The sequence below is a fragment of the Ursus americanus genome, chromosome 25 (genome assembly GCF_024610735.1).
Source record: "Ursus americanus isolate L20-20 chromosome 25, mUrsAme1.1.p, whole genome shotgun sequence".
NCBI lineage: Eukaryota > Metazoa > Chordata > Mammalia > Carnivora > Ursidae > Ursus > Ursus americanus.
The window spans coordinates 35,044,810-35,070,302 of NC_142151.1; the positions used below are offsets into that span (position 1 = coordinate 35,044,810).

The 25,493-nt window shown below is 46.2% G+C and overlaps 1 protein-coding gene across 5 annotated transcripts in view; it reads right to left on the reverse strand.

Moving 5' to 3' along the window:
* The window catches only part of PRICKLE1 (prickle planar cell polarity protein 1), a 105,445-nt gene that overhangs the window by 4,866 nt on the left and 75,086 nt on the right, over nt 1-25,493 (reverse strand). Inside the window, exons 1-6 of one of the 5 annotated variants that reach the window (XM_087855779.1) lie at nt 16,290-16,961; nt 5,865-6,050; nt 3,857-3,970; nt 3,079-3,216; nt 2,272-2,475; nt 663-849 (exon numbers count right to left, since the gene is read on the reverse strand). In XM_087855779.1, the coding sequence (XP_087711905.1) occupies nt 663-849; nt 2,272-2,475; nt 3,079-3,216; nt 3,857-3,970; nt 5,865-5,996 (775 nt within the window). In that variant the 5' untranslated portion in view covers nt 5,997-6,050; nt 16,290-16,961. Of the gene's footprint in view, nt 1-662; nt 850-2,271; nt 2,476-3,078; nt 3,217-3,856; nt 3,971-5,864; nt 6,051-15,156; nt 15,247-15,318; nt 15,492-15,787; nt 16,258-16,289; nt 16,962-25,493 lie in introns of those variants that run through there. The other 4 variants (XM_045801248.2, XM_087855781.1, XM_087855780.1 and 1 more) reach the window with 4 other exon arrangements.

Sequence of the window (25,493 nt, forward strand, 5' to 3'; positions counted from 1 at the left end):
ATGAAAAATTTGAGCCAACTTACAAGCTTTTTCTGAGCTGAGGTCAAACAAAGCAATGTCTCGTCTTTTGTCTCAGCTCTTCAAATAACAGAAATAGCCTGGGTCTGTTTTCTCTTTCTTCTTTTTCTACTATCATGTTTTCTTCACATTTTTGTGCTTTTTGTTAATTCCGCTGTTTTAAATGGTCCCCAAGCATAGTGCTGAAGTGCTGTGTAGTGTCCCTAAGCCCACGAAGGCTGGGATGTGCCTCACAGAGAGTATATGTGTCCTAGATAAGCTTCATTCAGGCATGAGCTACAGTGCTCTTGGCCAGTTCAGTATTAACGAATCTACATTAAATAAGCGTTCTTCAAACAAAAACATACATGAAACAATATTATGTGTTGACCAGCTGATGAAAATGTGACCAGACCCTTGCAGGAACCCAACCCTGTGTTTCCCCCAGGAGCAATGGTTCTGTACTCAATAATTCAGGCAACTTTATAGAACACAACTGTTACAAATAATGAGAACTGACTACATCTCCATCTGTCAAAACACAACAAACAAAAACATTTAAGATATGTACATTTCACATATGTAAGTTACAGGGGAAAAAAAAAGACTAGCCATTCGCAGACTGTTGGGCATGTGACAGAGAAACGGGCTAGCTGTGGACTCACCGATATGCTCCCCACAGGCTTCACAGTACTCCGCGTACAGAGACTCAAAACAGCCGCAGCAGAACGGGCGGCCATCCTTCATGATGTATCTCTGTCCTCCTAGGACTGTCTCACACTCAAGGCAGCAAAAGTGTTTCATGTGCCAGTGGCGACCCTCAGCTTCTGTGCACTCATCAGCAAAAATTATCTTTAAAAAGAAACAGGATGAAAGAAAATCTTAGCTGTTCTAAGAGCCAAGTGACTCCAGGTTTTCTGGACAACTGACAGACAGTGGCTCTTCGAAAAGCCACTTAGCTAACCTTGTTTCTTACAGCCTCAAGCTTAAATCTAACTCAACTTAGATACAAAACAAGAGCAGAAAATGTTGAAAAAGAGAAATAAACTTAAAAAAAGAGATTTCTACGCTGGAGAGAATTCATTTGGTCATATTTTTGCTCCCCAATCACACTTTGTTGGCATAATCTGGCAAAGAATACATTAACATTGAACTAATTTAGTGGTCTGTATGTATTTTAATAGAAAACTCATAAAAAGTCTGCAGAATCAACAGTTACAGCTACCCAGACGCCGCACTGTGTGAACAGCACTTGTAGATAACGCTTCATTTGACCTGGTGGTCATCTCTAGATTAGAGACCATTTTTTATGATTTTGGTTTCAAGAAAAATTTTTTTTTAAGATCTGAGAGAGAGCATGTGCACAAACACGCGGTGGGAGGGGGCAGAGGGAGAGGGAGACGGAGAGTATTAAGCAGACTCCACAGGGAGCCTGATGAAAGGATCAATAGCATGACCTGAGCTGAAACCAAGAGTCAGATGCTTAACTGAGCCACCCAGGCGCCCCTCAAAAAAATTTCACATAGTACTTTACTGAAAAAAACCTTTAAAAAATAAATGTATAACAGTAAACAATGAAATTTTACTGTCACTGATTAAAGGAGACTGAGGAGATATAAAGAATAAATGCAATGAGGTACCCTGGATTGGATCTTGAAATAGAAAAGAGACATTAGCAAAAAAACTGGATATCTAAATAAAGTCTGTAGTTCAGTTAATTGTATTAGACCACTGTTACTTTCTTAGTTTTGATACATATACCGTGGCTATATAAGATGTTAACAGCAGGGGAAGCTGGGGGGAGGGTCTACAGAACTCTCTGTCATCTCTCCAAGTCTTCCGTAAATCTAAAATTACTTTAAAATAAAAAGCTTAAAAAAAATTTCCTTTTACACCATCCCCTTCCCTCATGCCCCAGGGCTAACCACTGTTAACTTGGTGTATGTCTTTCCGTACTATTTCTGTGTGTATACAGATATGTATAGAATCTTGACTTATTCTCCCTTTATTTAACAAAACAATTATCTACTACATACTCTTCTCGCAACTTGTTTTTTCCTCTCACAATCCATCAAGGACGTCCTACTTATCAATGCACAAAGACACCTGCTGCCTTCTCTTTAGTAGCTACATATTATTCCCGCATATGAATGCATAGGGTTATCTTAGACAGCAAAAGCAGGAGATATTTTATTTTGCTTAGATGTGAGCAGTGGAATATTGGCTTACTAGAAGCTTATTTTTTCCAGTGTTAAGGGATAAACTTTTTTTTACCTCATCACATGCTGAACACCGTGGTTTGAGCAGTTCAGCATGGTGCCTGCCACAGTGAATTTTTCCATCCTGATAAAAATAGATGAGGTCGACCAGTAGCTCGTTACATGTGAAGCAGACAAAACAGGAAGGGTGCCAGCACACTCCAGGGCCCGCTCGAGAAGCAAACACTGCAATTTCACCTCCATTTATCTTCAAGCCACACTAAAAACAAAAGGATTTGAAATTGGGATGATCCTTCTTTAATGACTGGATTCTCAGCCTTTCCCACTTTACACTAAATCCCATTTTGTCAAGAAGGCTTTTATTTTTGCCCCCTTCGGTTAGTGATTAAATAGTTCTTTAATGCTGGATTATTTCTGATTCTTAACTGGAATGAACATGCCTCAGATATACTGCCACACTAGATGGTTTCTAAGAATGGTTTCACCCAACTCCCGTTAAGAGTCCTTTTCCTGAGCCAGCCTCCTATTGGATACATTTCCTGCTCTGAGCCAGCAGTATCTGGATGTCTTCATTACGCTTCCGCGGTTGGAACACCAGGCATACCCCTGCACCTCTCCACGCCAAGATCCTAGGAAGGGCAGGATTTCACCCGATGTTTACATAAGGGCAGAGGGACTCCGCCAATCACATATACACAGCAACGCAGAGTTATAAACGTGAATATCCACTTAATAAAAAGCTAGGCTGCCTTTTATTTGGGGGAGGCGTTTGGGGCCCATGCCTCTGCGAGCCCTGTCACCTACCCCCAAGCTCACTCCGTCCATAGCACTACCACGAGCTACTCATCCCGGGAAGGGCTACCTGCTCACACACAGCATGCATGACAGCTCTGGACAAAAGCTTGATCGTTCCTCTTCCAAGTGCTTCTTTCTTCCGTTGAGCACTGAACACCTGCAGTTCTTTCTTCTCCTCTTCGCTCAGAGACTGGCAATACCGCACCTTCAGAGACGGGAAAACAGAAGCACCACACTGGAGCGCGCAGTCTCCCTCGCCACCTCTTCACTTCCAGAGTTTGCGTTTCAGGAAAGAGCGCGTTTAACTGCCCTGTGCCATGAATCCCCAATTTAAACACGGCACCATACCTTTAAAATGACACCCAATCCTGTAGCCTCTCTAGCAAAAGGGAAATGCAATTTGAAGGAACTATCTTTTAAAAAAAAAAAAAACTGGAATGTTTAAACTTTTATCAGAGACACAAAAAAATAGAAGACGTTAACCTTTTTACAAAAGGTGTAAACTTGCCACGCTCCCTCTACATTCTACAGGCACCCGACTACAGGCCTGAACTACCAGAAAGCAAGGACTCTGGATGAAGGGGCAGGGAAATCTCAAGAGTTTGTAGGCTCCTGATAAGTGGTGGGTGGCTGCAAACACCATAAAACCCGACTTGTTGCTAAGTTTATTGCACTGACACCCTTTTCTCTCTTAAAGAATGGAAAGCTGTAGCCTCAAGCCAAATTTTAACTGAAGAAAGGCAAAAGAGCCCTAGCCGAGGAGGGCGTAGGGTTTACGAGAGGCACCTCAATGTTTAGGGTGTATTTCTTTTTTTTTTTAATCAGCCTTCTTCCTGTTATCTTACCTCATTATCATGTGGTGGCAACTGGTACAAAAGCTGTTTAATTCGGTGTTTCTCTCCAGGGCTGTTCACATAAGGAACCTTTTCCTCTGGTAAGCAGGCAAAATAGAGCTGGATCTGAGGAAGAGACGGAAAGAAGGACATCAGCATACAGGAAGTGAACATCTTAGCTTATGTTCCATCTTAGAAAGTTACCTTTCCCTTTAGGTACAGGGCTTGGCCTCTTGTCGCTAATGAGAAGACCAGCTGAGCCAACGCTGCAGAACTGCAAGCCTTCAGACAGCTCGCGCCCAGCTGCTAAATTGCTCTTCGGGAACGTAATTTGTAGTGACAATTAGGAGCATCATAAATTATGCACCATAAATGTGCACATTTAATGTTGCTGTTCCTCAGCCAGTCTCCCTAGGGTCAGCCAAGAAAGAGTGGCGGGGGAGAGCTGCCGATGACCACACAGGCTGTGTGACGCCGTCCCAAACGCAGCCACGCCACAAGCACGCTGCATCTGCTCTCTGAAGGTTACACGTTACAGAGACAAAAGCTGTTTTGTTAAACTCTGTCAACTCTCCCTTATCAGGTTCTCTCAAGCATCAGCTCTCTTTGCTTCCATGGGTGTTATTTTCGAAATACCTGGAGTCCTTTTCCCCGAGGAAACTGGAGGGGAGCCACACTGAGCTGTACTTGGGTCACTCTGAAAGGAGGATTCGATCAATTTTTGTTTGGGTTTTTTTTTTCTGTTGTATTTAACGGATCATCCCTTCGTGAGTCCTGCAGGGTACACCGCAGTGCCGGGAAAGAATAAAAGTGATTCGAGGGAAAAGGAGATCGGGGAATCGGGGGCCTGCCTGCTGCTTAGCATCACGCAAAACCTACCCAACCCAGAGCTGAAAGAAGGGGTTTTCTCTTAGTAATTGGATCAAAATATTGCTTTCCTAACCTGGGTGCCAGCCTGCCGCCCTCTCTCCCCGTTGTATCGGCCACAGAAGCCTTTCCAGTTAGAAGTGCTCACTGACGACCAGCTACGTGTGCGCGGGGCAGGCCCTGGGTGAATCAGGAGCCCCCGTTCTCAGAAGAGTTCCCCACCGTAGCTCAGGAGCAACCGCGCACCTGACTGGCACCTTTTATTTCAAACTATGGCTTCGCCCTTATAAGAATATCTGTCACCAGCAATGTTTAGTAAGCTTATCATTATAAGGATATTAGGAAAATAAAAATATGCATATACTTAAAATAACAACACAGACAATGCACAAAACCAGCTGTCCCCCCCATCCACACCCTAGTGACAGGTTCTTTTATGTGTAAGGTTATCAAAGGTCAAATGTCTAAGCAGTAACACTTCAGATGGTTTCTTACAGCTCTGTATTTCTTTTTTTTTTTTTTTTAAAGATTTTATTTATTTATTCGACAGAGATAGAGACAGCCAGCGAGAGAGGGAACACAAGCAGGGGGAGTGGGAGAGGAAGAAGCAGGCTCCTAGTGGAGGAGCCCGATGTGGGGCTCGATCTCATAACACCGGGATCACGCCCTGAGCCGAAGGCAGACGCTCAACCGCTGTGCCACCCAGGCGCCCCTCTGTATTTCTTCTTTTCCAAAGCAAAAGCGTTGCTGAGAACCGGCATGGAAACGTTCCTCTTTCCTTTTAATTCCCTTTTTGTTGTTACTGTTTTTTCAAAGGTTAAATTCCTCTCACCCTCCAAGAGAACTGTCAGATAGCCACATACCAAACACATAACCAGCGCTCTGGATGTCATTCATGAGAGCAAAAACAGCATCACTGCAGGACTTCTGGATCCATGAGTACAAAAGGACTGAAAACTTTCATCGAGAAATTAAGGATGATCTTAAAAGGCAAAAATTTATACTATCCAAAGAGTAAGGACGAGGAGGGTAGCATGTCAGTGGTAGTAATGGTCTATAAGGGCTTGTTTTGTTTTGTTTCTTTTTAGCAGCAATTCGAAAAAATCTTAAATCCCCTGGAAAAACAGGACACACTGGGCGCTTAGGTGCTCACCTGCTCTGGTCTGAGGCCTGGGGGCACCCAGGCGTACTCCTCCAACGCACAGCCAGAGTCATCGTCCGACGTGGAACTCCTCTGGCACCCAAAGGCGAGTTTGCTCATTTTGGGCTCCATCTCCAAAGGCATAATAATGAAGTGAAAAGGCTGGTTTCTCAGTCACAGAACATCAAACAACGGCTGCTGTGGACAATACAGAGAAAAAACAAATTAAAACCTGAAGGCACTATTCTTACCCTCCAAGAACTTTTACTGAATGTTTACCACAGCTGGGCCTAGAGAAAGTAACCAAATTACTAGTGTCCCCCCCCCCCAAGAACCCCAGGCCCACTGACACTTAAAATCCAGGGCCGCAGAATTCGGAAACAGCCCCCTTCACGACTCAGCACCACAGAAAATGCTCCCAAAACGAGCTCAGCTGCACTGCCCTTTAAAAAGGGCCTCTAACGCACCATTCATTAGACAGGTTCTCAAGAAAACTGCTCTGTTGACTTTCTAACTTTCCCACAAAAGAAATCCCTGTGAAGTCCTAGGAGTCGAAGAAAGAAGTGTGAGGGCCTGCACCTCCTCCTGCCCCGCCCGCGGCTGTGGGCCGTGAAAAATGGCGCCAGAGACCCCCCCCCCCTTGCTGGGTTTCTACTCAGTTTTCCCAAGAGGCACCACTGCGTGCGCAGAGTGGGTCCACGGGGCCAAACCGCTGGGGTTGCAGGGTTCTAATCAAGTTCTGAGAGACAGCAAACTTAGTTTACTCGCGGAGTGGAAAGAGCTGTTAAATCCTTATATAGCACATTCAATCCAAAGTCTTCACTACCAATGGGCTGAAGTCAGCCAGTTCATTAATGAGTTCCTTCAACAGAAAGTAACTGAATCCGAGCACGAGACCAAAATAAAATCCAGCTAGGTGACTATTAGTGTTGAATTGCATTACCAGCAGGCATTCACTGAAAAGTTACACAGTACCTACTATGTGTGACATGCCAGCAGCCAGCTACTGGGCAAAATAAACCCAGTTCTGGATGAAAAGTCTTCCTGGGACAGAAGGGCTGGGAAAGGTGTCAACGCAATGTTGAGTCCCTGCCCTACAGCCCAGGATCTACGTTATCAGCACTGAAGTTCCTTGAAGATTCTTAAACATCCTCCCCTCATCCCAAGGCACTAAGAAAAAGAAGACTTTCAGAATCAGCTTTCAGACGCAGCTTTTTATATCTGCCCCTTTCCCTTTACGGAAAAAAAAAAAAAAGAAGAAAAAGAAGAAAAATATACATGATTAGCCTGACCCCAATTTAAAGAAAACAAGGCTCCGGGAAGTTAAGTGCCTTGCCCAAGGTCACACAGCTAAAAGCAGAGTGCAGTCTAACTCATCAGACTTCCAAAAGTTGTTCTGCCTTAAAAGATCCTCTCGGTTGCTAAAACAAGTAGGAAAGGCAGTGAAACCTAAACACGCCCGAGACCAAGTCCTTTTTCAGCCACTATGTCAAACGCAACTCACTCACAGTATCAGAAACTGTTACCTATAACAACCTGATCATTAAAACATAGGGTTCTCCTTTCAGAAATCAAAGGACATAAGAAATCTAAACTGTAACAGTCAACAAATGGAGGCCAAACACCCAATGCCTACAATCTTTACTGGAAGAAGGAGTGATGCCACACAGTAGGTAGATATGATTCCAACTAATAAATTTAACCTTCCTTCACCCTGAACAAAAAGTAAAGATGACCTCATTTCCTCCACTATCACTGGGAGGTTATGACCTTTTAAACAAGTCGTCATTTCACACAGGTGCAATTCATTCCCATCTTGACTTAAGAAAGGCTCTCTAAACAGGCACATTCCTTAGTCCTCAGTAAAAAGCATGTGTTAATGAAAGTCAGAAAATTTCTTGGATCTAGTCTTTCCCTTTTGTTTTGGAAAAAGCAACTCCACATGTCAAAGGAAGAGAACTAGAGGTTAAGAGTTTAATTAGTAACTCAAAAACCCCACCAAGAGAAGTGGGGGGTGGGCTTCAACGCAATTTTAACCTGAATCATGAAATATGTATATTTGGCCCTTGCCAAACCTGGCTGAAGAAGGAGACACTACCGTACCTGCTCTTCAGAAACTTACAAAGAACACAAATATTAAATAGAACCTAAAAATTAAATGTCACTATATTGTAAAACAAGAGAAAACACCACAAATTAAGACAAATCATGGATTTTCCAAACTAGCACAAAGATGCAGACCACCAAAGATCTGAATCACTTTTACAGCTGTATTCCTTGATAAGCCTTTTGCAAAAAAAACAAAAACAAAAACAAAAAAGAATGTACAATTACTATCCTAATCAAGGTAAGTCAACATGAGCACTAAATGACACAATCCCCCTCGTCCGAATCACCGACAGGTGCTAGCCGCGCCTCGAGCCCACCTCTTCCACACATTCATCCCAGCCTTTCCACACTCTACACGGAGGGCTGTTGTCCAACAACAACCTGAGAGGTCCAACTGAAGGAACCTGAGGGACAAAGCCCTTGTTATCCCAGGCAAGGCTTCCGGTTTTACCTGCTGCACTCTGACAGCTTATTCCTCTGCGCTCAGCCTGGCAGGATTCATGTTATGACAGTTAATCCCTATATCAAGCAGCCCAAAGAGGGTGTATCTCGATTCACAGAGGGGGAAACTGAGCCTCAGAACGATCTGCCACAGGACAGCTGTCCTAAGGTCAGTTAACAAGCAGTGACCTTAGAACCGGGCCCATCTGTGATCTTAAACCCCTCACCGCCTCCTAGAAGTGGAACCCAATTGGCCTGGGTCCTTTCCTCTGGCCAACTAGTCATGCTCCCGGGCCACAGTGGTGACAGATGACAGACCGCAGGGAGACTGGCCTGGAGCAGACACTTCAAGGAGAGCACACAGGCAAAAAGGATTCTAAAATTTCAATGGCCTCATAAGCTGTTGATTCAGAATTTGTTCTCTGGAGAAGGCCTCTTTTTTCTTTCTTTTTTCTTTTTTTTTAAAGATTTTATTTATTTATTCGACAGGATAGAGACAGCCAGCGAGAGAGGGAACACAAGCAGGGGGAGTGGGAGAGGAAGAAGCAGGCTCATAGCAGAGGAACCTGATGTGGGGCTCGATCCCAGAACGCCGGGATCACGCCCTGAGCCGAAGGCAGCCGCTTAACCGCTGTGCCACCCAGGCGCCCCTCTTTTTGCTTTCTATCAGGAGATAACTTAAAATGACACAACATTCCATTCGTTAGCGAGGTCTCAGAGATGACAAAAAAAATAAACATTAAAAAAAAAAAGAAAAGTGACCTAGCACGACCCCCACTTACCAGGCTGTAGTAAGAGACACTACGTAACCTCGAGCTACTTTGTCTTTACCTGATAGCACACAAATTTGAATATGGATTTTTCTTTTCTTTTTAAAAACTACCTGTGTCCGTAGACCTTCAGATTCTTAAGTATATCACTGTCTCATGCTGGGTCACAGGCAAGCAGCTGACTGCTGAGCATGGTTCCTGCACTTCTAACACGTTACAGTAAAAAACTGATAAACGCGACCTCACCGCCGTCTCTTACTGTGGGCATTCGCATTACTGTATGGGAGCTGCTTTGACAACACAAAGAAAGAGGGGAGCCTGGACAGGACTTATGCTCGGGGTCATGATGTAGGAGCTTCCTGATGACATGCAAATGTGGTTATGTCTCATCGGCCAAAATACCACCTTTTACACCAAACACGAAATCACGCGTGAATTGAATCTAATAGAAAAATTTCACTAGGGGCGCCTGGGTGGCACAGCGGTTAAGCGTCTGCCTTCAGCTCAGGGTGTGATCCCAGTGTTCTGGGATCGAGCCCCACATCAGGCTCCTCCGCTGGGAGCCTGCTTCTTCCTCTCCCACTCCCCCTGCTTGTGCTCCCTCTCTCGCTGGCTGTCTCTATCTCTGTCGAATAAATAAATAAAATCTTTAAAAAAAAAATTTCACTAATTTCATTTCCAGGTGTTGTTGCTGTAGGTTGGTCATGTGAAACAGGGACACAAATCAGATCTACAAATGAACTGAATTATAATGGGACTAGAACTACTCAAAGCTGGGATTAGGACAGAGAAACTTTCTCAAGATTTTTTTTGTGTTTTGCAGAACCACACTTAGATTCAGAAGAGCGGCCTTGTCCCGTGCCCTGTCCTTTATTAATTTTGTATTTTATTTATTTTTGTAAATTTTCATTTTGATGTAATTTCAAACTTCAGAAAAGGTGGGAAGAGTAAGGACTCTTATGTAGCCTTTACCCAGACTCATCAACTGTTGACATTTTGCTTCGTTTCATCATAATCCTCTTCCTCATTATCACAAACACTACATACACTTTCCTGGGAACCCTTTGGGAGTATTTTTTTACATTCTCTTACCTAACCACAGCCAAATTAAACAAGATGCATTTTTTAGATGTTTATTTAAAAAAAAAAAAAAAAACTATGGGCAAGACATCATGTTAGCTGCTCGAGATAAAAAGAATAAAAAGCCAAAATAGCTTAGTATTCTGTGATTATTGTGAGGCAGGTTTCTCGTCCTGCTCTTGAAATGCTATAATTGAACTGAATGAACTTAATCATATGTGAATGACAATTATTCATTAAGCAATTCTGTGCTAGGTTTGCCCCTGCTGGGGAAATGAATCAGTAGAGGCCCCACCTGTCCCATGTCTCTTTGTAATTCTGGATGTAAAGAAGTCTCATGCAGGGAAAAAAGTGAAACAATTTTCAGGAACGGGTTTGTTCAGGTTTCAAACAGAGTCTGAACCTTAAGGAAATGTGTAAAGGAAGCCACCCCTTTAAGAGCTACCGGCACGGTCAAGGATGTCCTCGAGGTCAGCGCAGCAAGCAGGTATCTGAACCAAACAGAGCAGGTTAGGGGGTATTTGCACATACAATTCTGAAGAGAAGACTAAAAGCCACTTGGAAGAATCAAGGAGAGAATTGAATGACAAACTGAAGAAAAGAGCATGGACATAAGGGAGGGGAGAAAGAAGCCTGAGGTTGGGTAGAGAGAAATGAGATACTTTTTTCTCTACAAAGACCAGGGTTATCATGGGGGTGCTCCATGCCAGCCATGCAACAGACGGTGGGAGAGTTTCATTTCCCTCCTCTCCCTTTTCTCCCTCCTTCCTTCAAAATCGTTAAATAGCTACTTCTCACCATGTAAAAAGACTCAAAGACAAACAGCTCGCAGGTGTAGGACTTCTCAATCATCATATAATTGTCAAGAGAACATCTGACCCAAGGGATAGAGCAATACTTAGGGAATAGGATCTGGGGCTTTAGCATTCAGTAAACTCAGCCCTGAAGTCTTCATACCTTTCACAAGTCACCGAACATCATGGGGCCTTATTCTTTAGGGCAACTATTTTCCAAAGATGGTCTAAGTATGGCAAAGTTTTGAAGAAGAAAGGACTTGCATGAATATAAAGAATTACAGTTACTATCGACATGTGACAACTGGCATTGTTATTCCCACTGTTAATTAGTAGAAAGATTTTCTTGAAGCTGACTAGCAACATCCAGAAAAGAACAACTTGTTAATAGCAAAACTGAAGGTGGACATGTGACTTTCATCTTCTTTTTGAGTTCAGAGGTTCTCGAACCTTTTGAAGGGCAAACAATTTTGAGGAACTATTAGCCTCCATTCCCAGTTCCCTTAGAATCAGCTTCTATCCAGTCCCTACAGGAAATCTCCAAGACCAGTCCATGCAGATGCGTGCGGGCGCACACCCACATAGAGCCGCACACGGTGCGTAATGGTCTACACTGCGGAAGGGTATTTCTAGGTGTCTTAGGTAGAGCAACAATTGTGAGAACCCAATATAGGACTGGCTGTAAGTTGGCCCTTGTTCCCCTAATCAGAGTATGGCCTCATTCATCCAACACCATGATGTAAGAAGGGGTGCTTCATGAAATTTACTTTCCAGATTCATTTACTCCATCCATTCATTCATCCCTATATTTAAAGGCCATTACTGAGTGGTTCTAGAAAATACCAAAAAGGGGCAACTGATTTTATTCAATTAACGGCTAGAACTTTAAAAAAAAAAAAAAAAGTTTCCACCACGACAAGAATATTTCCAAATTTCATTATACAATTTCTTGAGTGGTGGTATGTGTGTATACTGTATGTGATTTAGCCTTTAGCTCATCACTCGTTTTCATTCCCAGTGGAAAATGAACAGCAGACGGAACACGGGCTTCGAGAATGTAATCCAGCCATCCAGCTGGGTGTGATCTGGGAACCTAACTCAACTAGAAAGTAAGGTTGGGGCTCTCTCACAGTGGAGAGCTGATGTCTGGAATGACAGGGCCCCAGACTCAGGGGTTTAAGATGGTTGACAAACTTTTTATAGGTTTTTCCCTCTCTGCTGTCATGATAGATTTTTGAATTCCTCCTGCTTTAGTCTCTTATTAAGTGGTCTTTTCTCTTTGACCACAACCAGCAACCTCCAAATTTTTTAATTTGTTGCTTTTCTATCTTCTGTAAATTAGGCAACTACAATTTGAAAAAATTCATCTATAAGTATATAGAATTGTTACGCTACGAACAACGGCTTACACATTCCTTCTGTGAGCACCGTAATCACTGGTTAAATAAGATGACATACCATATGTGAAGGTGTTATGCAAACTAAAAGCAAAAGCAGCTTTATTATTTTGTTATGCTATTTTGGTCATCTGAGAATCATTTATTTTCTGTTGTGCGATATGCTGCATCCAGGACAGCTAAGGATTACTACTTTGATTGACCTTGCCATATACATAAATGAGCCTTTATTATTTTTCTCTAAAAAGCTTAGTAAGTCAGCACAGTATGTGATGGTCCAGAGGCAGGGAAGAGTCAAGAGTTTGCTGGAAGACAGAAGCAACAATAGAAGGCAATGGTAGCACCGAATGACATTTTCAAGAATTAGATCAGGCAGGAGACTTTGTGCTTAACTAGAGGCGACAGGAAGAGACAAAGGGCATGTGAGCAGAGTGCCATCGACGTTCTTAAAGGAAATTAGTACAACAGTGACGGTCAGGAAGGAGAACAGGAACCCAAGAGGGGCCTTTTAGTCCACTGCTACTAAAAACCTAACCACGGTGGCTTGGGGAGATAAAGTAAAAGGAACCAACAGGAAAGGGAAACTGGGTCAAAGATAGTCTCAGTCTTAGGTGACTGAAAGACGATGTACTGAAATGGAAATACTACGCAGGCAAGTCAGAGGAGTGAGGATTTCAGGCGGTTGAGGAGAAGACGTTCAATCAGATACACACTGAGGTTATAACCGTACATCAGTTCTGGTCTGGTTCCTATTATTAATCATTTTCTTGGACCAAGTCACCAAGTCAAATCAAAATCATGCAAATAGAAAACAGAATGATTTTCAGTGCCTGCCACTGAACATGACGTCCAAGGTCATACCCCTAATTACAAATACTTTTCCCAATCAAACTCCACTCTAGTTCCCATGTGAAGATTACCATGGCATTGCAGGATCGCTATGAAAAGGTATTTCTTGTGTGAACCTGCCCAGGGAAGTCAGAAATCCTTTGATCACCAAAACCCAGAACAGATACCGATTTGTGTCAGTAGGGCTAACATTCCCTAGGTGTCCCCTGCTGCTAAGTGTCATCCTGTAGGCCACAAACTGCTTAACAACTTCTTTGTTAAACAGCTTGTTAACAAGGCCTTAGCACACAGAAGACGCCGCTCACACACCCATTCAAGAGCTGCTCTAACTCTGTCAGGCTAAATATGCAGGTGAATTAAATTTAACTACAGACTAACTTGGCAATGCAAAAACCTGCAACACTTCCATTCTTTACAACACACACAATATACAACCCCATGGATACAGGTAATTTCTTCTTTATGGAGATTTTTAAAAAGCCAGAGACCTGTAATCGCCATAGGTATCAAAACTATGATAACCAAGGTTTGAATTTCATAGTAGAGACCCTAAACTGTTACCTCTTTTTCTCACACATCCAAAGAGCACTCAATACTTACTGTCTGCTAAAGACAAAGTTCAGGGCCCAGTTCAGTTTTATTCACATTGAAATGAACTGTAGAGATAACTGTAAAATAAAAACATCACAAAGGTATCCAAAGACATTGCTTAATGAAACATTCTTTTGCTAAGAGTACTTCATACCAGCAATTAGTGGCATTAGGCCATGTGCCCCTTGGCATTTTCTGTATTTTCCAGGTAAACCTCTATCCAACTTGTACATTTTCCAACAGCTGAGTGGCCTGTCATGTACCACCCAATTGCCAAGAAGCTATCCATTTTTCCAAAAGGAAATGTGGAACTCTGCGGGGTTTCAAAGCATTCTAATTTCATGCACAAATACATTCCACGACAGTAAGACAGACTGCTTAACAAAAGGAGGAAACATGATGACAAAGCATGGTCCTTTGCCAGAGCGACGCTTTTGGGGTCAGGTTTTTTTTGGCTGTAAACCGGGCTATACAGACAAAATCCAAAACGCACGCTGGGGTGTACGGCGGACCACGCAAGGCACTGCGCTAACGAACTAGTTATTTTCCATAACGGGGGACGCAGATATTTTTGCAAATCGTGTTCCAGTCAGTCTCCTATTGATTTTTTCGAATTTCTATTTTCAACGGCGGCCCAAGGAAACGGCAGCCAGACTTGACTCCAATGTACACACAGACTCAGGTTTCACCCCGTCACCTGTTGGCTCCTGAACAACACTCCTCTTTGTGAAACTTACAGCACTCATTTGAAACAAGTTTCCAGAGAAAACACTTCAAGAAAGTGTTTGAGAAGTCACAAGACTCGAGTTGTAAAAACAAATTCCACACATAGCCTGGTTTATACTGACATAGATTAATGTGAAAACCCGAGCTTTTTAAGAAGGGGTCCGGAGGGGAGCCGGAGGGAAAGGATGTCACCCTTCTTCGGGAAAATTCGGCAGGCTAGATAGGGCTGCGAGTGCCGGCTGTCGGAGTTCCGCCAGGTCAGCCCATGCCCGCACCGAGGAAAGAGACACCTTAGAGCAGCCGTCGGCGCCCCGCAAAGCCCTACCCTCCGCGCGGCCGTGGCTGCTCGGGCCGCGAGGGGGCGCCCCGGGCCGCGGGTGGGACCCGGCCCCCTGCCCCTTCCCGGCCGCCCCCCGCCCCCAGAGGCCGAGCCCCAGACCCAGCGGCTGGGAGCGAGTCCCTCCTGGGCGCCGACGCGAGGCCCGCAGAGAACAGCCCCCCCTTTTCCCAGGGGACAGTGCAGTCGCCTGCGAGCCCCTTCACCCACCTCCAGGGGAAAGCCTCGCGCCGCCTCTGCACAGCGCCCCCTCCGAGGAAGACCACTCGCCCCGCGGCTTGACGGGGATACCGAATGGCCGCCGGGCCCCCATCTCTCCCCGAACTTCCGACGAGAAGCCCCCTCCCCGCGGGCGCACGGGAACGCGCTCACCCCCGCAGCACTCGGCGTTCAGTCCCCGTCGCCCGGCTGCCATCGAGCCCCGGGACCGGACAGCGGCTCCCCACCTGCGGCTGCAGGGCCGAGCGCGGCCTGCAGCCCCTCCCGGCGCCCTCGGCGGCCGGCGAATCCGCGGCGCCCACCGCTCCGCGTGGGGCCGAAACTGGCCGCTCGGCGCGCGGTGGTTCCCGAAGGAAAATAGGACCGGGTGCCCTCCAGGTCACCCTCACCCACCCGTTTCCGGAGGAGACCCGAGCAGGGCGGGGACGGAGGCGCGGGGGCGGCGAGCGCAGGGCCCCCAGTAAACCGTGGCGGGCCGCGCCCCCTGTCGGGGCTCAGCACCCGCCCCACCCGACGGATAGGGGGTCGCTGCCCGCAGCCCCCGCCCGGCCGTGACGCACCCACACACACACACCCGCTGTCCCCCTCGAACCCCCTTTCTGTGCAACGCGGCGATCCTCACCCTCCGCAGCTCCCTAACCAGCCGTGGGGGGGGGGCCGGCAAAAGGTCCTTCAGCTCCCCGGAGACCCTCAGTCCTCGCCGGCGTCGCCGACTCTGCTCCCCCGTGTTTGAGTAGCCTCGTCCAGGCCACCGCATCCCCCACGCCCAAGCGCTGCGTTTCTCCAGAACCATCCACCGGGGAGAGAAAAATCCCCGTGTCCGCTCTGCGCCCGGGGCCGGCGATCTTCAGAAGTAACCAGAGCCCGCATTTAAAAAAGTAACCATTTCGCTTCCTGCCGGTCCCACCCTCCTAGGAGCGCGGCGGGCCGCAGTCCCAAGCCCGCTGGGCTCCCGGCTCCCGTCCGCAGGAGGCGCCTGCCCAGCCTGATCTCGCGGCCGCCCGCTTTCCAGGAACTGTCACTGCTGACCGTGCCCCTGGCAGGTCTCCACCAGGTCCTCGCGCACATTATTCCTCGAAAAGTTACCCACCCACTTGGCCAGCCTAGCGGCTGGAGCACCTTACCTCCGTCCGCCCGCTCCATTCCCAGGAGTCCTAGTGAGAGGAGCAGCTGAGATGCAAATACCCCAGGACGCTTATGTAAACTTCCCCCTCCCGCAGGTGCACGCGCGGGCCACAAAAAGCTGGGAGAATTATGCAAGGCCACCTCTTAAAGAAATCATCTCCACTCAGCCCCATAAACATGATGTCAGCAAATGGCACGTTTAACCGAGTTCTCACTTGGAAGGGCTCATTAACATATGAATTCTCCTCCTAGGACTTTTCTTGCATTTCGCAGTGATTCCCACTGCTTAGCGCAGGAGATTTATTTTTCTCGGTAAATAACAGCAAAAGAAAAGGTGCCAGGTCATGGGATACACTTAATCAAGCACACGAATAAGAATCTCCATAAACAGGTTAAGTGAATATCATGCAGACACAAGAATGTGCCTCATACTTAAGTCTAATCTTGTTTTTGAGCTGATTTCTAGATGCATTGAGACAAAGTGAAGGTTGGCATTAGTTGTTTACAGAAAGGACCAAGAGAAGCAAAACCAGGGCCTCAGGGCAAGCCTACGAAAAAAGGGTAGATGAGTGATCAGCACCGGAGGTATGGATCTCTTTTGAACTACAGATTCTAATTTCTCCAACAGCCTCCTTATCACAAGGTGATAAAATAGGAAGGGGGGAGAGAAAAAGATGCAATGTTTAAATATTTAAGGGTTTTGCCAGTTTATAAAGTGCTATTAAATAAAAACAACTTGAAATGGTCACCAGTTCCTTAAGTATCCTACCTTTTCTTTAAGGTAAAAAAAAAAAAAATCCTTGAACCGTCAGGATTCCTTGGGAGTGCTTTGTAATGTATATGTTTCGACAGTATACAACTGAACAATAGCTCACTGTAACTGTGACTGGAAAATACACAAACAAGTTGCCATAGATGGAGCAGTCAAGTAAATAACTCTGTGGCCAGTTTCTGTTATCTCTGCCCTAAAGAGAGGAGAAGCAGCTGAGGAGAAGCTCCTTTTTTAAGTGATTGCTTTAAAATGGCAGAGACAAAAATGTATGGCTATGCTGGTAGACTAATTTGGAAACATGGATTCAAACAACAGGATTTGTAATTCAAATAGACTCTCTGTTGGCCAATACAGATACCGGTTTTGAGGACTGTTCCTAAACAGTTCCACCGCTCAGCTCCTCTGGCCTTGAGATTGTGTGGGGACTCGTGGGAGGGCGGGCGGGCGGCTTTCAGGGTTACTGCTTTCCTCTGTGGGCCTGTGAAATTAACCATGAAGGCCTAGGTCAGATTTCCTTTTTCCTAATTCATTCTGTGTGGGCTTCCTCAGGGAAGTCATGCACTGACCGGATCTAGAGGACAAAAAGTACAGTTATTGACTTAAATCCTAAACTATGGTCTCATTACGATAAAGGGGGTATCAGTGGACCAATGCTGTGAGCCAGGTGGAGCCTTTTAGAAGCAGCTTTTAAAGGAGAGCTACACTTTGGCCAAGGCCACGGAACCCTCCCAAAATACAAACCATAACAACACTGATCAGTATTAAATGTCAGCCATTGTAAGTGTGCCTCCTCTAAGACAGTTACCTGTAAATACTGTTTGTTACAATTTCAACAGCTACTGTCAGCTTTATTGCCTGTCGTCAGGGTTTTTAGTGATGAAGCACTTTGGAGAGCATTAAAAAGCCTTCTACTCCTGTTCAATCTAAATGCAACAGACTTTTCTCGGGTCTGAAAGGCATTGCTATTGTCAAGGGTGAACTTAGGCAGGATGGGGAGCAAGGCCCCCAACCAGCATCCTTTTGTTTCCGCCCGGGGGAATATTCATTGCTTGCAGATCACACGTGAGGGGAGGCGGAGAAAGGAAGCCCAGAAATTCACAGGACTTGGTTTCCTCAGCCCATCCTGGTCTCCGCTCTACTGTAACCTCCTCAGAGGGGCCTTCTCCAGCCCTCCTAATCCCCCAAGTCACCTCTCCCTCTGGTTTTGCTATTGGTATTCATAGCTCTGAGCTTTGCTTGACACCATGTGTCTGTTTGTTCATGTTTGCTGTCCTCTCCTCCCCCAAAAGGCGGAGACTTTCGGGATTCGCTACTATATTCTCAGCACCTAGAATCATCCCTGGCGCTTAGCAGACCAGCTCAATAACAAGAGTTAAGTGAACAAAGGAGTTCTGGACATTCTTCTCAGGCCCTCACAGATATGCCACACTTGTACAAGTCAGTCTGTTTCTAACCTAAAACCATCCTGAACTGCAACGTCCTAATGGAAGAGACTAGGCTAGAAAATCAGAAAAATGCCAAGGGCAAAGAAATAAAGAGGCAGCATTGTGTTTGTCAGATACCCGCCAGCTGTACTGGATCTGGAAGAAAGAGATAAAATACAAAATGGAAAGCCAACCTTGGCGCTATTTCTTGGTTCTCCTGTGATTTGTATATGGTGACCTTGAGGCCTTTTCCTTGCCTTTTTCATTTGTAAAACAGACCTGCTTTTCAGTGTTGAGAGTCAGAGTTGCTCTTGGTCTCAGACATTGGGAAGAATTTGTATCTAAATACCAGAAATCTAGGAAGAGTCTATTTAAATGATTGGATGTCCTGGAGTTCCTTAAGAGAAAAGAGAGATCAAGGGCTCTAACATTCATCAAGGGACATCTCACTGAATAAACTCGCGGGTCAGCTGGCATAATGTGAAGCAGGGTGAGCGCTTCGGTCTTCAGTGGCGGCACAGTCCAGGACCGCGGTTTGGCTGTTCTGACTACATACAGGCAGGCAACTACGAGAACCTCAAGTAACACCTGTATGAAGGACGTAATTTCTAATTAAAAAGAGTTTTAAAATAAAAAAAGAATCACAAAATCATACAAGTGGACAGTAGAGTTGACAACAACCTGTGGGATTCTACATCTTGTCTGGATAAAAAAAAAAAAATGAGGGGCGCCTGGGTGGCACAGCGGTTAAGCGTCTGCCTTCGGCTCAGGGCGTGATCCCGGCGTTATGGGATCGAGCCCCACATCAGGCTCCTCCGCTAGGAGCCTGCTTCTTCCTCTCCCACTCCCCCTGCTTGTGTTCCCTCTCTCGCTGGCTGTCTCTATCTCTGCCGAATAAATAAATAAAATCTTTAAAAAAAAAAAATGAGATCCAGAGGAATAATCATAATAATTCATCATGCTTGTTACCAGATTAGTTACCATGGAAGATTTATGTAAAATGGTTCCTTTTTCTTGTTCATTTTAAACATTTCTGTGGTACCTCAGATTGGGCGATAAACCCCCGAGGGTGACTGTCCTTTTGCCAATTCTGGTTACCGTGCACGGAGTCCGTAGCACCCCCAGGGAAGGGCCCCAAGGCAGACACCCGTTCTTCCTCGAGTTAACAGGCATTACGGTGTTTTATAATAGGTTACAGTTCTCCAGGCCTCCAATTACTCCCTTCGCCCTTTGATTATATTGAGAGCAATGTGATGAGAGAGCACTGGTTCTTTCACTTTTGCTACAGCCAATCCCTCTTCAGATTTCTCCTCCAGTCCTCCCAGCTGTCTGTCCCCTCCCCCACCCACACCTCCGAGGCCGCTGGTGGTGCTCTCCTGCGGAGGTCCCGGAGGCGCTGGGCTTGCAGGTAGCTCTCTGTCACCCACTCACTCGGTGACACTGGGATAATTCTCTAAGGTATTAGTTTTCTTCGCGTCTAAAAGTGCTAGTGTTCGGGCGTGGCCGATGGTTAGAACTTTTGAGGAGGGAACGCAATCCATTTTTTTAAACTCAAGAATCTCAGGATGGAAACCGATGAAGGGGAGGCTGCTCTGTTGAAGGTCTGGGCTGGTTTTCCCCAAACCCCTCCCGCAACACTGTCCCCACCGTCACCCCTCCATACTCTTCCGGGTCGGCCCCTCAGGCTCCCTCACCTCAAGCTAGATGCTCCCGGACAGGAAGATAGAAGCGAAGGGCTGGAGACTGTGCCCAAAGGAAGGCAGGACCTCTAAGCTACTCTGGGGGCCACAGGGGCCACAGGAGTCGAAGCAGAGAAGGGTGACATGCTTGTATCTATGCCCTAGTTAGAGGCAGGGCAGAGACAGCGGTGCAGAGAAAGTAGGTGGGAAGAGTTTAGAAGCTGCCTGAGTAGTCGAGGGCAGAGAAGACCAGACAGTGCGTCCGAGGGTGAAGGAACTGGACTTGTGGTGGCCCAGCCTGTATGCTGGGGGTTAGGGTGGCAGATGGGGTGCGGACCTTCCTAAGTGAATCAGCATTCCCATAGTTTATGTGAAAGACAACCAAAAGTTTGGCCCTGATGTGAGCTCTAACTTGAAACTGCAAATACTTTTCCCTGCCCATGGGAGACAGAGGGTTTAGAAGGATTTTTCTTTTTTTCTTCTTTTTTTAAATCTCAACATCCAACGTGGGGTTTGAACTCACGACTCTGAGATCAAGAGTCACAGGCTCTACCAGTTGAACAAGCCAGGCACCCAGGATTTACATTCCTACATCCCTTCCTTCCTTCCTTCCTTCCTTCCTTCCTTCCTTCCTCCCTCCCTTTCTTCCTTCCTTCCTTCCTTCCTTCCCTTCCTCCTTTCCTCCCTCCCTTTCTTTCTTAATTTATTTACTTGAGAGAGAGAAAGAGGAGGGGGAGGAGGAAGAGGGAGAGAAGCAGACTCCCCACTGAGCCCAATCTCACAACTCCAGGATTATGACCTGAACTGAAATCAAGAGTTGGATGCCCAACCAACTGAGCCATCCAGGCGCCCCAGGATTTACATTTCTAGGCTCATCCTTAATCTTCCTGTTGATATTCACCTTGAAAACTTAGTACTTACATCCTCTAGTGTTAAAGAGCTCAGGGTCCATCATTGTGAAAGGAACAGGCACACGATTTTCAGGTTGGAAGGTAATCTATGTAGAAGAACTAGCCAGCTCATACTACAGAGGTCAAGATGGCACTGAAAATGACATTGGAACATGAAGTGGGGGGGTCTACAGTCTAGCAGTTCATGTTTCATACAAAACATCGAAATAATAGGTATCACTTTGTCTTAAACTTTAAAATTATGGAGTATTTGCTGCTTTATTTCATGAACTACATGGGCAAAGCTGTTTTGCTCACCTGTGTATTTTCTCATGCTATTTAAACTCCACCACCTAAAATGGTTGACTCTCCACAAGGGAGAATCTGGACCGACAAAGGCATGCCAGCTTTTAACACTGTTCACTGTGTGCTATGACTAAGCAAGGTGTTCCTAGAGAGGTGTCAGCAAAGAATTGTTTCAAGCAGCCAGAAGCCTCTTGCCAAAAAGAAAAAGGTCAGCAAAGCTTTCCATAACATTTCTTTATCTTATCTGCAATCCCAGGTCCCCTTCTGCAACCGTGGGAATTTAAACGAGGTGATTTCGTAGTGGAGACTGGTTTGCAAGCTTTAATTAGATTGCGCCAGGGACAGGATCTGGAATTCAAACTGTTCTGTTGGTCCTGAATCACATAGTTCTAGATGAGTAACTGTCTTCTGATACAAGTTACTTTTAATATTTCCTTTCTTCTTTATGCTCGCAGCTGTAGTCTCCTCAACACTGCGTTTATAATGAATTAAAGACCGGCAAAGGCCAGGGAGCTCGTCTGTTTTGTTCAGTGATAGATACACAGGCCTGGTATATTAGACACTTTGCCTGGTACAGATGGGATTCTCAGTAAATATTTGTTGAGTGAGTTGTTCACATTTGATTCTCCGCAGAACCTGACACAGACCTTGCACATACTACTAAGGACTCCTTTTTATATCTCAATGATCAGTCCATCGTTTTATTTTTATTCAGATTTCTTTTAAGTGTGTCAACTAATTTGAGGTTAAACTTTCCAGTTTCAATATTTAAAGTAGTCTCATGAAATTTATCACTTAGATCATTTATTCTTTTTGGCTTCTGAGATCTGATAGGAACAAACTGGCTCACTTGAAATCTCCTTAGAAAGCTCAAATTTCTAAATCCTGTGTCCACCCACCTCCAAACCATCGTCCTACCTCCTCGTCTCTTCCCAGTCTCCTGATGGTACCACCAACACTCCCGTAAGCCCAGTAAGCTGCAAACCAATCAGCCCGGAGCCTCCCTCACTCCAGGTGCCCTCCTTCCCGCCTACCGTCTTTGGGTTACTTATCAGATCTTTGTGTCTTTTAAGCTTTCCCAGTTAACTCTGTCCCTCCTCCCTCTGTGGCTGCTGTCCACCCCCCCTCCCAACCCCGGGGGTACCGCACAGCCGAACTCACTTCTCCCCGCCCTCTCATCTCTGCCGTCATTCTCCTTCACTTGACCACCACGGATACAACTGGGTTCATTCTCCTACTTTAAAATCCCTTCTTCACAGTCTGCCCAACACCTCCATGGCTTCTTCGCAGCGAGGGCCCTCCATTTGAAGCCCCCGTCGAATCTTCCAGCACTATCACCACTACCTGAACCATCTCACTTTGGGCTCTCTAGCTGGGGGGCTTCCAGCTCTACCAGGCTGTTTCATGACCCTTTGCTTCATCCAGCTGTTCCCTCTCCATGGCTCTGTCTAGCCACTCACTTCGATCTGCCCGGCTAACTGACTTCACGACCTCATTTGGGGTGGGTCCTGGCACTGTTCCCGACGCCCCCGTACAGAAGGGCTGCTGTGCTGTGCTTTCCCTGCTCCAAGACCCTCCACCAGTCCCAAGACTCCCAGCTTGGTCAGGCAGTCCCTCCACCCGATTTACAGCTGCTTTTCTTTCTCAATCGGAGGTTCTAGCGTGAATCACTAGTGCCGTGATTGTCCTGTGCACGCAGCTTCGGGAGAACCCAGAGGCTTTCCTGCCCCCCCCCCCCCCCGCGGCTACGCTAATAGGACGGGCTATGGTCGCTCTTTCGGTTAATATTAGCATACGGAAGAGATAGCATTTTGAGGACTAGACCTTCCGGTGTTCCTAGCTCCTTCAAAGAGCTTTCCCCAAAGCTTCCATTCGCCTTCTGCCAAGCCCATCCCAAACAGTGCGGTGAAACAGGCACGTTGGGTTGCGGGGTTCACAGAGATCTTGACAAACGCGACAGCCTCTCCTGAGTTGTCAGCATTTTGAGTTTGGTCAGCTCGTTTCTAGATGAGATGCTCCTCGCGAGCAGCGGCTGCCCCTTCTGTGAGGTCGCAGGACGGAGCGTAGGGCAGATGACTCGCTGGAGCAGGCGGTGGGTGAATACAGGGGACTCCGGCCGGTGCAGGAAGCAGGGCCGCAGGCGCGGACCCCCCTCCGGTCAGGTGCAGAAGTACCGCAGCCCCCAGCGGCCTGGGCTGTGGTTCCCTAAGCAAAACGGCCGGATCCAACACCCATTCACGCGGCTTCACACCCCAACCTTTGAGACACAACCAAATCACTAACAGCCTGCTGTTAATTCCACTGAAGAGGAATTGTTAAGACCGAGACATCAGTGTAAAGTGATAGGACCTCTGTAACGCCGGCCTCGGGGTGTGGAGTAGTGAAACCGGGAGGCAGGTTAGCCGGACAAAAACAATCCTGGGCTAAAGGTGAGACTGGCTGATAGAGAAAGAGGAGAAAACCAGGAATGTCGAAGGAAAAGCGGGGTGTGCTTTCTCTGAAGACGACCATAAAGGAGCTGCTTGTAAGGCAAAAAAGTGAGGTCTCAGTGGACCTGGAGGCTGCAAACATCCTTGGCCCCCTTGAGGGAAAGGGAGCACTGCCTGATAGCATTTTCCTGAGCCCCTGGGTTAGGGCCCGCCGTCTAGTGAATTCAGTAACATCAGGACTGTGGTGGAATCAGGATGGAATGAGGAGTCAAGTGTGAGAATTGTGTGTCATCCGGCATACAGTGTGACGTGACTGCATTTTCTGTGGTGACATAGTGAGGAAGAACACAATCACGCCAAATGAACCCCCTTATTATGACTATTATAGCAGCTATTACCCAAGGAGCACTCCTTTGCTGTACGAATACCTTTGTTAAAATCGCCAAATGAACCCCCTTATTATGACTATTACAGCAGCTATTACCCAAGGAGCACTCCTTTGCTGGGCGCTGTGCTAAATCCTGTACGAATACCTTTGTTAAAATCCTTGCAACAGCATCAGGTAGGTCTTAGACTCTTCATTTCACAAAAGAGAAAAGTAAGGCAACTTGCTGCACCATCTCAACATTAGTGAGTTAGTACAAGAGCCGGGATTCAAAACCTGATCTGACATCAAAGCCTATCATCTGAGACCACGATGTTATTTGTTTTTAAAGCAGAGCTTCTTCGAAGTAGCAGAATAAAATGCTTTGCTTTCCCCAGCTTGCCCCCAGCAACATTATCGGAAAGTAGGAAGAAGAATTCTAGAAGTTCTAAGCACCGTACTATTTTGGGGAGAAATGAAGCAGTAATTATCAGTCAAAGGGGAGCTCAATGAATGTCTTAACTTTGCTGGCCTCTAGGACCAGAGAGTTGTGTGCCTCAAAGGACCTGGGCCTCCCAGCCCCCAACCCTGGAGATGGTCAGACAAAGGAGACGGTCAGCTTTCTGACGCCGTTCGCTGCACCATTTTAATTTCTACAGATACATCATTTTATTGTCCACATGCAACAAAACTGGCCTGTTTCTGAAGTTCCTACATGTAACAGTTGCTCTGTTCTTATTAGTCATTACCAGTGTCAGGACGTACTAAGCTCTCGCGCAAACGAGGTTCTCATTCTCGGATGGGCTCAGCAGCCCGGCCGTCACCTCCTCAACTTAGAGGCAGATGATGCTGAACAAACAACAAACCATGAGAATGGCTCGGTTTCTAAGTCTGTGGGTGACACATTCTACTGAACGCATTTCACGCGGCATCCTCACGGCAAAAGACACTGAAGTAACGCGGCCATTAATAAACTTGTAAACTTGTCAGACAAAATTGATTACCCCACAACTCCCAGAACCATAATACATTATGATGTGTGTGTGTGTGTTTGTGTGTGGGGGGGTATTTTTTGAAGATTTTATTTATTTACTTACTTGAGAGAGAGAGAGATCACAAGCGGCGGGGGGCAAGGGAAAAGGGAGAAGCAGGTTCTCTGCTGAGCAGGGAGCCCAATGCAGGGCTTGATCCCAAGACCCTGGGATCATGACCTGAGCCAAAGGCAGAAGCTTAACTGACTGAGCCACCCAAGTTCCCATTTATTTATTTATTTATTTATTTATTTATTTATTTATTTATTTATTTATTTTTACTAAGGTCCTTCAGTTCAGTTGCAGCA